At 43.4% G+C, this 17834-nt stretch overlaps 1 protein-coding gene across 1 annotated transcript; it reads left to right on the top strand.

Moving 5' to 3' along the window:
* Positions 1–5734: 5734 nt before the first annotated feature.
* Positions 5735–17371, top strand: LOC309328438 (serine protease 27-like; the record flags this gene model as incomplete). The annotated part of the gene is made up of 7 exons (XM_081838434.1): positions 5735–5840; positions 8840–8981; positions 10937–10957; positions 11931–12096; positions 12526–12791; positions 14643–14812; positions 17162–17371. Coding segments are annotated over exons 2-7 (891 nt in total), but the record flags the coding sequence as incomplete, so codon positions are not given.
* Positions 17372–17834: the final 463 nt, after the last annotated feature.

Genomic DNA, 17834 nt, shown 5'->3' with positions numbered 1-17834 from the left:
TGCTTACCTTTACTTCTCTCTATTTAATCTCAGCATGTCTACCTTATCACATTTCAACTGTTTTGTAAATCTGATAGTGGGTTAACCAACCAGCAACCAGCCCAGACATCTGTACTGAGCAGCTACATGGTAGAAGAGAGAGAGAGAGCAAAGGCTTTGTTAATGCTTTCTCCCCAAGTAAGGGGGTGTGACCTAGCTAAACCTGGCTGGACAGCTTACTCTATGGTCTTAACCCCTTCATGCATGAATTAGAGTTAAGCATGTTGGTTATATGAGGCTGATTTATCCCACAATAGCAATTCTGTGAGGCCAGTTAGGCCAAGAGAGTGTGACTGGCTCAAGGTCACCCAGCGAGCTTCATAGCTGAGTGGGAGTTTGAACTCTGGTCTCCTAGATCCTAGTCCAACACACTAACCACAACACCTCACTGTTACACCCAAAGTGCCCTGGAATTGTCACTTGGAGAAAAAGCAGAGACTTTTTTCATCCATGGTCTTCATATGCAAGCTATGATACTTCAGACTTTTACAGTGATACTGAAAGTGCTGCTTTAGTGTCCACAATTCCTTTTTATTTATTTTATTTTTTATTAAATTGACATTTTTAAATGACATGAAAACAAGTCGTGAATAAATTCATCACCTGGAACATAATGAACTATAAATTGAAATTTTTCAGCTCACACAAGTCTTTTATTTGCAATAGTCTGGATACAATAAGATTGCTTTGTATTTTACTCATGATTTTTAAATCATCAATAAATTGTTATAGAATGTTTGCAATTGTTTTACAGCTTCTATTCTTTGTATGATTACTTTTTTCCCCTCTTTTAAGATTAGTATGTTGTCATATTAAGTGGGAATGATGTTCCCTATTCCTTGCTCTGATCCAAAGTAACGCCTCAACCTTGATCAGAATAGTAATAGAATGAAATCTCTTACCATTGACAAAAAATATAGTTGATGGAGCCATTATTCTTTACAGCAATCTTCAGAAACTATTTGGAACTATGATGCTTGTGTGATGGCATAGCTAAGCAACTGTATTATCATTGAGAAAGCAGCAAGGCCCTGTGTAAATTGAACTGAGTTCCTGGATAAAAGAATAGAAATATATGAAACATCTGTGTAACAAATAAATAATTATGGCTTATTATGACAGAACAGCAATGCCACCAAACAATTTTGAGAAAGATAAGAATTTTTTAAAATGAAGACTGTCCATTTTGAGTTGAAAAATGCTGGGGGGGGGTGTTAAGATGATATTGAAAAGAAGAAGAAAAAGAACTACAGTATGTTCAGAAATTTTCCGATTTCAAGGGTAGCCAACACTGTGCCTTCCAGATATTGTTGGAATAAAACTTCCATCAGCTTCTACAGCAACATGAATAGTCAGGCATAATGGAAATTACAGTCCAGTCACATCAGCCCTCCTGTTTTATTGCAGATGACAGCCAGGAACCTTCTAGAGACAGAAGGTGGAAGAACTCAACCACAGACTGAGCACCTTTACATAAAGCAGAGGCAAATTTAGGTCACACTGGGCACAGAGCCTTGGGGGCGCTGCAGGGAATGCTGTAACTATGATGTAGAATGAAAGGCAAGAGGCCAGGGGCTGCCACATTTTGGCATTGTACGGGGCACCACTAAAATGTAAGACCCCCAAGGTCCTCCACTGCATAAAGGGCAACATCAAAATTGTGATGGGGATATTTCTCAGCCACCAGGCAGTCTGTACACCACAATCCCCTCCCTGTATAAAACAGGGACTGGTTTGGAAAGTCAGTCAAAAATCCATCTTTATCTGAACCCCTGCCTGAAAAAGCAGCTGTCAAAACACTAGAATTCCCTTTCCTTGAGCTGCAAATTTCCAGCAGAGATCAGGAAGTCTCAGAATTTCCTCAGCTGCTGAACTGTATTGAATTACGTTAGCAGCGGCTATTTGAGAAGTGCAATTTTAAGAACCATTTGCATTCATCTGAGTCTGTAAGCGGCATGCTGCTTACCTGGTAGGTATGGTCCTGTACCACAGCCAAAAACAAACAGTCCCTGCCCATAGACTTGTCATCTTGCCAGAAGCTCAACACAAAGAAAGAGGGAATGACGAACAGGAAATACATGAATGGGGGATTCAACGAGGTGCCCTCCATATGCTATTAAACTACAGCCTCTCTTGCTATTGGCTGTGGCACATCAGGGCTGAAGACTGAAAGCTTCTAATAGGCACCATGTTAGCTCCTCCTGTAATGTTGCCTTAGGCTGTTAGTACAGCACTGGCATGTGCAGAACCAATGCACCAGATTCTTCTTCTTCTTCTATTAATTTTATTATTTATTAAGTTTGCATACCACCCTTCATCCAAAGATCTCAGGGCACATCACAGCATATAAACACAAAATAGAAACACAAAGTGCTTAATAAAAACAAGAACAAAACCAAAGTAAAACCATAATTAAAAGGACATTGCATGTTAATCATCCCAAGGCCTGCTTGAAGGGGAATGTTTGCGCCTGGTACCTCACTGTGGGTAGTGGGTGTGAGTGGTTTGTGTCCATCCATTGCATTATTAGCATTAAACCTGTTAAATAGAAGGCCTGACATGACTTACAATGATGGATGACCGAGTGTGTACGGTTACCAACCACACTGGAACTTTATTTGTTTGGCCATCGATGGCTACATGTAATGCTTTGAATACAACCAAAGCAAGTCTATAGTTGCCGTCGAATGATACTATAACAATGGAATAAATGGAAGTAAAAGAACATAGGCAAATGAAATAAATTCCTCCTATCGGTATTCACTGCAGTAGGTGTGGCAGCGATACTGACATGCAAATCTTTATAGCTGGTGCTGGATTCTATAAAACTATGTAGAGCTTTGGAATGAGGAAACAGCCCAGATAGTTGATGCAACTGCCTCACAAGTGCCCTCTCCTTAGAATAGGTTTAGGGGATAAATTTGGTTGAGTTTGCATTTTAACGCAAACCTACGTAATTCATGCTTCCAAAACTACGTGCAAACGAAAACACAGCTATCCTTTGAAATCCTCCTAATTTTGTGCTGCAGTTATCCAAACAAATAATGCACACAAGAACACATACATTAGGAGGAAGTGTGATTAAAAGCAGATATATTAGTGAAAATGACATGCAAAAATATGTTACATTACTACTACTACTACTACTAATAATAATAATAATAATTTTATTTATACCCTGCCCATCTTGCTGGGTTCTCCCAGCCACTCTGGGAGGCTTACAAACATGCATATTAAGTAGAATTGCATACAAAATTGCAAAAATGCACATTAATATGTTAACTATTTTTTGTGATTACAGGGGATCTACTTTGAGCATGACTAACGTGATCACACCCAATATCTTGCCCAGTTATGCTTCTGTGGATTGCTCTAACAATTTCCTTCTCTATGGTCTGTTTTGCATCTCATGCTGCATGCAGTCACACCCTTTACAGTGTTTCTTTATTTTAAAAAAATCAAAATATTTTGTTTATTGTTGTTCAAACCAGGAAACTAATGTGTTTGTTTGGAGTGACTACTACATAATGCTGCATGATAAAATAACACATCTGGTATATTTATAAAGAGTGATTTCTCCTTCCCTATAAAACTAGCCACCATTCCTAGAATACAGAGTCTTTTCCACCTGGCTATGAAGGAACCAGGTAGGAATGGCAAGACTAGGACAGGATGTTTGTATGTTTGGAATGCACAGGCAATGTTGTTTGAGGGGGCCCAAGTGGATATTGCATAGTTGATCTATGTATCTCCCTGTGGAATTTCCTCCTACATTGATTTCCCAAATCCAAACCCCATCCACTTGCAGCTACAATTAGCTGCAGAGGGTGAACATAAAGGCACCATTTACGGTAGGTTGCATAGCAAGATCCCATCATGGATAGCTGAAAGATCTTGTCCCTGACAACCATTAAATTATTAGTCATGAGGGCATGTGACTAGTACCATTGATAGCCCTCTCCTCCCTCTTTCTCTGTCCTGAGCCATCCAACATTCAGCTTCACAGAGTTCTAGCGTGAGGAGGGAGATTATGGGCATGATGCACTCGGAACATTCTGCTGATAACTGAGGGGAGTGATAAAAATAATAATCTACTTTGATCACAGCAGATAGCGATGCTGGATTTCCCTAGGGGGCGCTGTCCAATCTCATATCAGCCAAGCTTGAGCCCAGGGCTCTCCTAGGTTGTGGTGGAATCCATGCTCAGGGTGAAACACCCTTGCAGGATTGGGCAGACCCAGTAACACAACATGGAACAGAATTGTGGGTGGGTGAGTGTTGGAGAAGGCGAGGGGGATGTTTGAGGGAGGAATCGTTGCTTGCTAGGCATATATATATATATTCAAAAGGAGGGGATGTGTCTGCCAGTGGCGTAGCGTGGAGGTGCAGGGGGGGCCGCACTGGGTGCAACATCTGGGGGTTAGGGTTAGGGGGCGCAAATCCACGGGTTAGGGGGTGCAAATTACTTGCCTTGCCCCGGGTGCTGACAACCCACGCTACGCCACTGGTGTCTGCTAAGAGTCTTCAAAGAATTAAAAGAAAACAAGGCAGCAGCACCCCCACACACACACATCACGCAACACTAGCAATGATAGAGGGACTGCTAGAATGTGTGGGGCCAGAGAATAGCATCTCCCCACCTCCAGTATCTAATTCAGCCTTCGTCAACTTGGCACCCTCATAAGAACATCAGACGAGTCTGGCTGCCAAATACCTCAAAGGACCAAGGAATCCAGATAGACTGCCTCTTGACCTGAAGTTTCCATAAGAACATAAGAAGAAACTGCTGGGTCAGGCAAAGGGCCCATTCTGCCCAGCATGAATGTACTTACAGAAAAAAGGGGAGAACTCAATATCCAAATATATTCATATTAATCTCACCATATGAATACCCCTTACATGTCAGGGGAGAGAGGCATAGATAGGAAGAATTATTATATTGGTTTCTGATTTGATCCCAGAATGTCCCACTTTTCCTTAGGATGTCTCTATTTTCATCAGGAAATGTTGGTGGGTATGGAGTCATGTGAACTCTGAGTCAAGGAGATAAGTAGCAATATAATCTTTAGAAGACATCTGAAGGCAGCCCTGTAATTTTTTTAATGTTTATTGTTTTATTCTTTTTTTAGAAAAAGTAGTGCTGGAACTCACCATGAACATCTCCCTTGTTCTCTTACAATGGCAATGGGGCCCACCTGAAAGGTGCCAGAACTAAGTTCCAGTGAGTTCTGGCCTGTGCTCATTTTCCTACTCATATTGAAATATTGCCCCTCAATGAGGCCAAACTTAGATTCACAAAATGTTTAGGGGTATGGGTACCCCTGCGTAACCCCAGAAAGAAAAGCACTGGTTCCTGCTGAAAAAAGTCCAGGTTTCCTTATGTTTTTCTGTATGTTGGAAGCTGCCCAGAGTGGCTGGGACAATCCACTCAGAGGGACAGAATATAAATAATAAAATTATTATTATGGAAAATGACGTCCCTATTTTCATCAGAAAAATGTTGGAGGGTATTTATTCAAAGAACTGAGATTTATATGTTGCACCCCCACTCCAAATGTAGAGAGACTCTCAGGAACCCAAAGAGGAGGAAATGCACAGAAGCACCACCCTTTCCCCTTGATTTGGAACATTATATAGCACAGTAAAAATTGAGATCGAAGTTCAACATTTACTGGCATTCATTGCAAAAGAACCATCGGGAAGATACTTCAGAGAAGGACTGCAGAATCAGAAGTGAGTGGAGCATGTCGTTTAGCCCTCCTTACTGGTACTGCGGCTGCTGCAACTAATTGTGCTAAAAGGTGATGGATTGGTAAGTGGGAATCAATCCCTCAAGTTTTCCCCACCTTTCAGGAGTGTAAAAAGGAGACGGGTTTAAAGAGTGATGGCTCTAGACTGTCACTATTTTGCGGGGCAGGGGGATCCAAATGACATAACCAGCAAAATCAGGTTGTGTGTAACAAGCCCACTTCCTAGCAAAATTAGATATTTTTGTCATAAGAGTGAAGAGAAATGCACTAGGAATTGCAGGAGAATATCTGCTCAGCACAGTAACAGCAAACCTCCCTGTTGAAAAATTAGGATGAATGCTCCATAAATAGGTTGCCTGTAAGGGAAAATTGTTTGTGGCAAGTGTTTAAAATGAGGAAATTATGCCCCAAATAGTAAGAAATCAGAATTTTATAATAATTTAGAGGGGGGGGGAACTGGGATCATAATAATGAAAATAAAATTCTCATAGGAGACCTTAATGGTGTGACCTGAAGACTTGGACAGAAAAGAAAGAGAGAGGGTTATGAACGTTGGGAAGTTACCTCTTACCTTCTTCCAATTTTCAATTCTCAAAATCGCTAAAATCAGGAGGTAGAATAGATAATATTTGGGTTTCCAATAAAATAATATTAAGAACAAGTAAAGCAGAAATTTTGCCCAGAGTAATGTCAGACCATAACCCAACAATTCTGGAAGTAACACAGAAGAAGGAGTACATGAAAAGGCGGAGACTAAATGAGACTATCGTGAATGACAACGATGTAGTTTAAAAAGCCAAAGATACATTAGAAGATTTTTTTCAAATTAATAACAAACAAGGGACAAAACAAAACAAATTCCTTCCAGTAGCACCTTAAAGACCAACTAAGTCAGTTCTTGGTATGAGCTTTCGTGTGCATGCACACTTCTTCAGATACACATGTGCATGCACACGAAAGCTCATACCAAGAACTGACTTAGTTGGTCTTTAAGGTGCTACTGGAAGGAATTTGTTTTGTTTTGACTTTGGCAGACCAACACGGCTACCTATCTGTAACTGAAACAAGGGACAGACATTGATATGATTTGGGGTGCCAGTGAGGCATATATGAAGGGGTTCTGCATCCAACAATCTGCTATGAAAAAGAAAAACAGAGATCAAAACTTCTCTGCGTCCACCAGGATCAGTGCTGCCTTCTTGTCTGGTCTCATTTCTAAGTATTCTATTGTATCTGTTACCAATCTTATGTTATTATAAATTTGTCTTCCCGGTAGGAAGCCTGACTGATCTTTATTTATTATTCTTGCCAATATCTTTTTCAATCTGTTAGCTAGAATTTTTGCAAATAATTTATAGTCTGAGTTTAGAAAGGAAATTGGTCTATAATTTTTAATTCCTCTAAGTTGGATCCTTGTTTTGGTATTAAGGTAATTAGGGCCTCTTGCCATTATTCTGGCACTTGACCTCCTTCTAAAATTTTGTTTTTATTTCTTCTAACACTGGTTATATTGTCTCTTCCAATTTTTTATAATGCATTATAGATATACTATCTGGACAACTTTTAGTAGTTGCAATTCCTTCTTTTATTTCACTTTAGTATTTCTAAGGGAACAAGACACGGCTGTCCTCTTTCACCTCTCCTCTTTATCATAGTTTTGGAAGTATATTTGAAAGCAATAAGAGAAGACTAAGATAGAAGGAATAAAATTTGGTCATAGGACTTAGAATGTTAGAGCCTTCACAGACAACCTAATAATCACAACAGAAAACCCACTAGAAAGTATTGAAGCAGCACTGGGGAAAAACCAAGGAATTTGGACAACTATCAGGATTCAAAATTAATAAAGAAAAAACAAAACTCTTGGTAAAAAACGTTTTCAGATGTCTCGGCCGCTGAATGTTTTGGAAGATGAACATTGATCCTCAGTTTTCGAACGTTTTGGAATTCCGGAAGAGATTACGTTCAAAAACCGAGATTCCACTGTATCCTTTCTAAAGTTACCTTGGCAGCTGGGTGCTGTGCTTCTGTGTGTGAAATTGGGAAATGGAAAAGTCAGTGTTTTTCTGTTAACCTAGTACTTTTCTCTCTCTCTAGGAGATTAAAAGAGGCAAGGGGGGGGGGAGTTCCCCTCTGTTTTTGAGGTTATTTGTTTGTTCATTTCTCCTCCCATCTTCCTTGGAGGTGGAGACTGCATGAACAGGGTTTACTGGTGGTCTCCCTCCAAAACTGCTTAGCTTCTCCAAAGTTTCTGCATTATGCACTTCCTTTAGAACATGCCTTAGGGTATTCTGAACAGAGGTAGCTGATGCTGATTGTAATGGTAGAGTAGAAGTCAGGGTGAAGACCAACGCTAGATGGAGCAAGATCCTGTGACAGGCAGGGCCAAATAATTCTAGTTTTGTTCACATCACCCTCCCTGCTGAGATCTAGGTAATTCCAGCCCCTGAACTGGCTATTAAGTAGGAATTGCAGCAGGTGGGGGCTGGCTGAGGCTGGTGGAAGAATGTTCCATTTGCCCTCAAGAGCCAGCATCCACTGGTTCAGGGGTGTCATAACACTGTACCACAGGCAGAATGGGGGGTTTTTCCTGACATTGAAAGAAGCACAAGATTTTTCAGTGTGAAACTGGGTGTCTCAGCTTGGGTGTGAAGCTAAGCACTTATACACACCCACATGCAGGGAGTGCTTTGGTCAGGAAGCAAAGGTCCTGGCCCAGGTTCTGAGAAGGTGGCATGCCCAGCTCCCTCCGTCAAGCTAAGGAACAGTTTTGTGCATGCAGAAATGAAGAGAAGAAGCAGTTTTGGAGAGATGCAAAAGCAACAAGAGGGAGAGCTGGAAAGGCACCTTGGTGGGGCCATTATCTCCCTAAAGGGAGGTGGAAGACCTGCTGCAAGGGGGAAGTGTACTAGGCTCAGCTTGTATATCTGTAAATAAGCTAAATATTACAATATTACAATATTACAGACTTGGGGGTTCTTTGTTGCTTCTCCAATTCAATGAAGGAAGCATTATCCTTTCACCCTTGATACTGTATTTGATCCTAGAAGACATCCAGACCGAAATAAAACGTCAGTTATCCAGAACCGACTGGTGCTCAACCACTCAGAGGACACTTCAGAAGAGGGACAGCCATGGCAACTGTGTCTTTCATGCTGGCTGTGTGGCTTCTGCAGCTGACCATACTACAAGGTGACTTATAGGGTTTGGGAAATGCAGAAATTCCCTCCATGTACCCTTCATTTAGGGGCATAGCTGTCAACCGTCCCTTATTTTGCGGGAAACTCCCTTATCCCAGTGCCGTATCCCACTGCTGTCCCTTATTGATGATGTCCCTTAAATTTCCTGGGTTTCATGCTCGCCCGACTTGGGAGGGAAGTAGCGGGTTGGGGTCCTCAGCCGCGAAAGAGAGCGCGCGTACGAGCTGCCGTGTCTCCGTCTCTCCCTTTTCCCCCTCTGGGGCATGTCGTGAGCAGACGGGTGGTGGCGGGCGGGCAGGCGGCCCCTCTCTTGCAAGACTTCCGCCACACTGCCAGGGGAAGCCGAAGGTGGCAGCGGTGGCTGAGGAGGCAGCCTGAGGGAGGAGGAGTAGGAGGGGATGGGGAGGGACGCAGAAGGGTGGCGCTTCAGCAGCCGCGGCAGCGCCGTAAGCACTTCATGCCAGGCTCGCGGGCGGCGTGGGTGAGAGTCTCTCTCCCTCCCCCCCCTCTCTTGGGCGGGGAAGGGCCGATGGAACTCCTCGCACCAGGACGACAGCAGCCCCGACATGCTGCTTAGCATACCCTCCAACCAGTGCGGCATCTTAATGTAGTCATTTCCCCCTCTGCATCCCTTTCATAACTCTATTTTTATAAATCATTTGTCCATCCATAGTTTAAATTTTTACTACAAGTTTTCTGTCAACCGTACCAATGTATGTAACTCTTTACAATAGCTTTTCAACTAAATCATAAACTTTTCCCATTCTTTATGAAAGAGGTCCTCTTCCTGGTTTCTAATTCTGCCTGTAAGCTTTGCCATCTGGACGTCATTCATCAGTTTTGTCTGCCACTCTTCTTTGGTTGGAGTTGTAGACCCTTAGGATGGGAGTTGTAGGCCCTTAGGATCATCTAGTCCAACCCCCTGCAAAACACAGTCAGTCACAGCAAAAGCAGCATGGCTCCATCAGTGGCAGATTTATGTATAAGCGAAGCAAAATCCCTTATTTTGGCTGCTGATCCCTTATTTTCGAGGCTGCTTGTCCCTTATTTTCAAATCTGTTAAGTTGACAGCTATGTTAAGGAGACAAGAAGGGAATCTGGAGTGATAAAAATATTTTAAATAAAAAGCTTGCCACTACATTTCTTCCTTGTAGCTCAAAGCAGCTTCTGTAGGGGATCTCACATTAACTACATCTTAACCTCAGCAAGGTTGATGCATCTTGCACCTTTAAGCCGTGCAATACAAAGGTGGGAAGCTATCAAATCAGCATTTCTCCTTCACACAAAATCACAAAAAATTGTTGTTGCTTTGATGAGGAAAGGAAATCACATGCTCAGCATAACACAGAATTCTTATTTCTAAGAGCAAAGGGTTTTGAGAGTCAAGTCTACCTGGCTTCATCAAGTGTCCCTCATTCTAAACTGAAAGAGTGGAGGGGCAAACTTGCCCTCTACTAAACTTAGAGGGAAGAATTATGCTAGGAGCTTTCTCTTGTACCCCTGCTGCTCTGAGAGCCATTGTTCTATTGTAGCCCTAGGGAACTCACCCCCGTTCACACTGCTTGCCAGTACTGAATACCCACCACACCTGAACTGCCCACATCTCCTCACAACTCCTTCAAGCCCCACCCCATAGTCACCTTCTCCAAAGAGCCAGGGCACTTTCAGGGGGCATTTTTAAGGGGGTGGGCCCCCTCAATGTTAAAAGGGTGTTCAGCTCTGTTCTCCGGTTCCATACAACATTGTGTTTGCAACACCAGGATGTTACGTCAAGTCCCCACAATCCTCTTTAGATGTTTGTGCCTCTGCCCCAGCCCATTTCCTTACAAGATATATATCTTGGGCAGACACATTCACATGAAAACATGGATCTCAAAATGTTGTTGTTGTTGCTGTTGCTGTTGTTTCTTACCTGAAGTACCTTCTCTGCTTTTTCATTTTCCTCAGGTGCTGCCAACTCAACAGCAGGTAAGATCAATTTGATATATTGGAAGCATTTCTGTGCAGGAGTTTCACCCAACTTCCTTAAGACATCCAGCCAAGCCACAAACAGGGATGGAGAAGCTAGTCAGTCCTCAAGGTTCTCCCCATTTCATGTACCCTCCAAAGCCCACATCTCTCTCCAGCCAGGCTCCACGCTGTCCTTGAGTGGTTTGGTCTGCTTGGAAAGCATCCTTGAACGGTATTGGTGCCTCTTCCTTGCCAGAAAAGATGGGGTGGGGGATGTAGAAACCGCTGGACTTTTGTGTGGCTGGGTGGGAAATTTGATTCAATTCACATTTAAAGATGAACCTACCTGGTTAGCATTTTCTGAAACAATACATGAACTTAAACACAGCTCTCCTTCCAAATTCTCCCTTCTCCAGAATTCGCAGTGCAGTTTTCCAGTCAGGTAATATGCAGAAAAATGCATATGCTAGCGTAAAGTAGGAATAAACGCAGGTGTGAGCAATGACATACAAAGATGTGGGGAAAATAGCTTTGCAAAAATGTTTACATTAGGGGAAATTGTACAAAAATGCAGGTGAATTTTCATTAAAGCCTTTGTGGGGTGGGGGGGATGCAAAGATTTTGCACTCAGTGGCAAACCACATAATTAACACCACGTGTAGCTGGGTCTCATTGAAGAAAATGAGACTTACTTATGATAAACATGCACAGCATTGGGCCACATGGTCTGAGGAGAAATTATTGGTCCATAAATGTTGTGTTAAGAAACAGTAAGTTAGTTTTACTTAACAGATGAAATGCTCACTAAATCCATCAAAATTGATAACTGGAAATCTTGTTTTGAAGATTGAAAACACTGACTGCAAAACCAATTGAAATTCAGAAATTTTGATTCCTCATGTCCTCGTCGTGTTCTGCTCAAAGAGCTCCAACATGGCTGTGCTGCAAACCATAATAGCAAGTCCTCTCATTTCCTCCTCATCCTTCACAGGGTGTGGTCAACCAATAAACTCTCCACGAATTGTTGGTGGCCAACCAGCCTCAAAAGGGTCGTGGCCCTGGCAGGTCAGCATTTCACGATACCTTTATCCTATTTGTGGAGGTTCCCTTATAGCTGAGCAATGGGTGCTCTCAGCAGCTCACTGCTTCTTCAACAGGTGAGTATCTGATGGGTATTACTGTGCAGCTATCATCAAGCGTCACCCAAAAGATGGCTCAAGGCCAGGCTAATATCCTCTGCCTGCCTGTCAGCTACCTGGTGTCTCAGGTGTACAATACATTTAATGCAGAACCATATCACTTCAAACAGTCATGGCTTCCCCACCCAAAAAAACAAACCCCTGGGGACCATAGTATGTTACAGGTGCTCAGAGTTGTTAAGAGACTCCTGTTCCCCACACAGAGCTACAGTTCTCAGAATGGTTTCAAAATCCCTCTCTCTTCCCAGGGAACTGAGCTCTTGGAATTATAGTTCTCTGGGGAGTCCAGGGTTAGGGTGAGCAGCAGAAACTCAAAAGTCAGCATTGACAGATCCATCTGTTTGTTTGTTTGTTTGTTTGTTTGTTTGTTTGCCCTTCTATTCACAGAATGTCGCCCTTGATCCAATACAATGTCCTCCTAGGTGCCTATCAGCTCTCAGATAATGCAGTGAAATCTGACGTGGAGCAGATTATCCTCCACCCTGACTACAATGGCTTGAGTGGATCCAGTGGAGATATTGCTTTAATTAAGCTGAAGTCCCCTGTGAATTTCACCAACTACATCCTCCCCATCTGCCTGCCAGAGTCCTCTACACAGTTCCCTTTGAACGAATATTGCTGGGTGACTGGATGGGGAGATATTCAATCTGGAGGTGAGGGGTGTTCTTCAAAAGGCTCATTCAGACTCTGGGGCTCATCCTGGTTCATTCCAAAACTTTTGCAGACACGAGCAGTATTGAAAGTGGAACCCATTGAAACTGCCCCAAGACCTTCATGTGAACAAATCCTCAGGAATGCACAATAAAAATGCTATCTGGAAGGCCCTGTTATAGTCCTTCTTGAGCATTCAGTCTGATTTGGTTACGTGGCAGCTGCAAGGGTTTAGGTATAAGCTATTTTTGTGCATGCAAAAAAAATTGTGCACCTGGAACTGAACCCCTGTGCAAGATGTGATCATACTGCAGTTGGAATCCCCAAACATTCTGGTACGTGCTTGAATCCCCTCCACAAAATGCTGACACTCTGGAGGCAAATTCAGTACAAATGGGAGAGAAATTTGATTCTGTTTTCATTTAAAGACAAACCTACCTAAATTGCACTTTCTCCAAACCATACTCAAATTAAAATATTGTCACTCTCTGAATTTTGCCATGCAGTTCTGCAGCCAAGTAATGTGTACAAAATGCTTATATATGCTGGGGTAAAGTCTGTAGAAAAATGCATAGGTTAATGAAAATTCATGCATATATTAGGAGAAAATTGCACTGGGGTGCGACTGGATTTTCATGAGGATTTCTTTTTTTAAAATGCAATTTTTTTAATTTCCCGAGGTCCAACTCTACCATTAGGCAGAGTGAAGCAGGTGCCTCAGCTGGCAAGCGCTGAGAGATGTGGAACATCCATGTTATCTGACTTTCATTCCAAAGCTCGCTTGCTGCCCTTAGGTGTAGTGGAAGCCCAGCCGGCTCACCAGTGAGGCAGCACCCCTGCAAGTGCCCCACAGACTCCACTACTGGCATAGAAGCAGTGGCAGTGCCGGTGACAGCTTTCAATGAGATCTGATGAGACCTCACCCAAACCTGCCATTGCTGCTGTTGCCAAGGTAACAGAGGATTTGGCGGGGGTGGCAGCAGCATTGGCACGTTCCAGTTTTCCCTCAGGAGCCAAATTGGGACATGCCACCCCTGAGTGAAATATGATGTCCCATTGCGCATGTTAAAGAAAGCACCAGTATGGCCGCCTTCTGCACATGTCATGCTTTGAGCTGTAGTGAGCGCACACCCACCATGCACTCACTGCTAAATGTGTGTGTGTGTGAATGCACTTGAATTATTCTGCCTTACTGATTACAAGCAGGATGATTAAGAACTGTGTGGAAATAAATTACTTATCAAAGACATGGTTTGTGGGAACATCGGGAAAAGAATGGAAGCTCTTTGTGACGCAGTTATAAAAAGAGATTTGTTACGGCAGTCCTGGCCACAGGATATTCGAGGGGGAGGAGGACCATGGCATGTTATTATACCGGACTGTGAGTTTGACCTGGCAGGGCCCCCTGAGAAAACTGAGGAGAGACTGGCAGGCCTGTGGAAATTAACGGACAGACTTTGGGAATGTTTTGTACGGAGGTGCGGAAATCTGTCTATCTTGATATGGCTCTTGGAGGAGTGTAAAATCCACACAGGATATAACAACGTTTGTTTTCAACCCGCTTGTGGAGACTACCAGAGATCACAAAGAAAGGAATATATGACAACAACAAGAAGAAGATGAGGAAAATAACAAAGAGAAGATTGAACAGAACTGTGAATACTATTTGGACAGAACTGTGTACATTAAAGCAGCAGTAAGAGAGATGTTTGGATCCCTTTCTGAGCTGTGTAATTTGGAATTAATGTGATTTGATTGGCCTGTTAATAAAAATTATTTTTGGGGGGGGGGAATGAATTATTCTACCTCTGCCTTCCATGACCGTTTTCCATTTCTCTCTCTCTCTCTTCCAGTGCCTTTGCCATACCCACAAACCCTCCAGGAAGTCAAGGTGCCACTCATAAGCCGCGAAGTCTGCAATATTCTCTATAACAGTCGCCCAATGCCAGGCCTGGGCTGGGATCCTGTCAAGCAGGATATGATCTGTGCTGGTTACCCAGAAGGTGGGAAAGATTCCTGCCAGGTAGGTTGTTCCATGACCTGTTCTTCATACAGCCATTGCAGGTGGTAGACAAAGGCAGGCTCTGGCATGACGGCATTTGAAAATCCCTTATGTCATTATCTATGAACTTACATTGTGTGAATATAGTATTTAGGCATTGCTTACTAATTTGGCTCTAGCTAGGGAGATGGTTCTTGACAATTTTTCAGATTCTCCCGTTTTTCAAAGTGTTATTGCTTTTGTTTCATCTTAAATATTGTGATGCTGCTTCTTTGGGCAATACCCCAAATATGCAGGTGCCAGAGGCTGGCAGAATCACTAGAACTATCTTGTCCATTCATGCATGAGGTGGTAAAGATTTATTATTATTTTAAAGGTTTTTTTATTCAATTTTACAATTAACATTTACATTCAAACCAAAATTGTAATCCTAAACATATCCTGAATCCTTGGACTTCCCTCCATGGGTTCCATTGTTAATCTTTTTCAACTGCATCATAGTAATGGTCGCTATTTTTCCTTAAAATCTCATTCTTCCCATAATTCTTGTTACATTACAAGTGTTGTTAAAATCCTCCCTTTACAGTGTTCTCCCAGGTAACTTATAAATTCCCCCCATTCTTTATTGGATTTATTGCCTTCTAGGTTTCTGCTCTTCCTTGTCATTTTTGCCATTTCGACAAATAAAGATAAAGATTTAAACCAGACATTGGGAACTTGTCCACACTTCTGCTTGTCCAAGAGGTTTTCTGCTTGTCCCATGATTTCTAGGCATGAGCGTTTTTTTGTCTGTCCTGCCATGTTCCCCGGGAAAACCCAGCGTTTACCGCTAACATCAATCTGCAGAAAAAACCAATGGATGTCCATTCCAATAATAATAATTTTTTATTTATACCTTGCCCTTCCCAGTTTAAAAACCAGGCTCAGGGTAGCTAACAGCAAATATAAAATATTGATTAAAATGCGACTTAAAAACAGCATAAAACAGCATAAAATACAACGTAAAATGCAGCATATCAATAAAATTCAAAAATTCGGGGGTCATTTGGGGGGGAACCCCAGTCAGTAGACTTTGAATGATCACCAGGGCTAACTGGCCAAGTTGGTCCTACTAGGGCCAGCAAGGAGACCAGGGAAGAATTTAAATGTGGGGTCCCAGAAAGGGTTTCTTCATAAAAGAGGAAAGGGAAAAGGGAATAGAAAATCAGGCTAATTGCCAGGTGGAATAGCTCTGTCTTACAGGCCCTGCGGAAGGAGATCAAGTCCTGCAGGGCCTCGTCTTGTAGGACAGAGCATTCCACCAGGTCGGAACCATCACTGAAAAAGTCCTGGCCCTGGTGGAGGATAGTCTGGCTTCCTTAGGGCCCTGGACCTTTAAGCTATTATTATTCATGGTCCTTAGGGTCCTCTGCAGAACATACCAGGATAGGTGATCCCATAAGTACGATAGTCCTAGGCTGCATAGGGCTTTAAAGGTCAAAACCAGCACCTTAAACCTGATCCTATACTCCACCGGGAGCCAGTGCAGCTGGTAGAGCACTGGGTGAATATGCTCCCATGGCAAGGACCCTATGAGGAGCCTCACTGCAGCATCTGCACCCACTGGAGTTTCAGGGACAGTTTCAAGGGCAGCCCCACATAGAGCAAGTTACAGTAGTCAAGCCTGGAGGTGACCATCACATGGATCACTGTGGCCAGGTCGGGGTGAGAAAGGTAAGGGACCAACTGCTTGATACGGCGAAGATGGAAAAATGTCACCTTGGCTGTTGCTGCAACCTGCGCCTCCATGGAAAGGGAGGCGTCAAGGATTACACCCAAACTCTTAACAGAAGGCAATGGCACTAGTTGAGCCCCTGCAAGAGAAGGGAGTTGGTCCCCCAGCCCCATGCCATCCCGACTCAGTCAGAGGACCTCTGTCTTTGAAGGATTTAAGTTCAGTCGGCTCCCACGAAGCCATCCAGCCACAGCTTCCAAGCATCTGGTCAGTGTGTCCGGGGTCGAGTTGGGGTGGCCGTCTATCAGCAGATAGAGCTGGGTGTCATCAGCATATTGGTGAAAACCCAGCCCAAAGCTCTGGACAATCTGGGAGGGGTGCATAAAGATGTTTTTAAAAGCGTTTACCATTTCAGTGGTAAACAGCCGGTTTTCCTGGGCGAGAGTGGCGGGACAAGCCTAGTTTGTGGATGAGCCTAGATATTGCTCAGCCACACCTCCCAACACCCTTACCATGGGCTGGAACTGTTGGGAGGTAGAGTCCCCCATCCCTGATTATCTCACTGATTCCAGCTGCTTCACCCAATCAAGATTCAGAGTCTGATATCAGAGTGTTCAGTGTAGATCCTCTGCTACCTCCCATCTCTTTCTCCACAGGGTGACTCTGGAGGACCTTTGGTTTGCCAGCTTGAAGGAGTTTGGACCCAGGCTGGGGTTGTAAGTTGGGGAGTTGGCTGTGCTAAAAGCAACTACCCTGGCGTCTACACCTTAGTGCCTTCCTGTGCCAACTGGATCCAAGACAAGATGAATGGCGGAAATGGGAGTGGCAGAAATGAGACTGGCGGAAATGAGAGTGGCGGAAATGAGAGTGGTGGAAATGGGAGTGGCGGAAATGGGAGTGGCGGAAATGAGACTGGCGGAAATGGGAGTGGCGGAAATGGGAGTGGTGGCAAAAGTGACCAACTACACAACGCCCTTGTTGTGACATTCACTTTGGTGTCTCTTCTGCTAGCCCTTCTGTGAAAAACCAATCAATTGGCTTTCCATCTTACCTATAATTGCCGGGAATATTTAGGCTGCTGGAGGACTCTGTTTAAATCACCACATGCAGTAGATCCAGGAAAACCTACCCCTTCTTCTCTCTGATTAATACAGGCATTAGCCTTTGTTGTTGTTGTTTAGTCGTTTAGTCGTGTCCGACTCTTCGTCACCCCATGGACCAGAGCACACCAGGCACTCCTGTCTTCCACTGCCTCCCGCAGTTTGGACAGACTCATGCTGGTAGCTTCGAGAGCACTATCCAACCATCTTGTCCTCTGTCGTCCCCTTC

The sequence above is a fragment of the Podarcis erhardii genome, assembly GCF_964252035.2.
Source record: "Podarcis erhardii genome assembly, chromosome: 13".
Classification (NCBI taxonomy): domain Eukaryota; kingdom Metazoa; phylum Chordata; class Lepidosauria; order Squamata; family Lacertidae; genus Podarcis; species Podarcis erhardii.
Note: the sequence above shows the minus strand (reverse complement) of the source record. Positions and strands in the feature narration are given on the sequence as shown.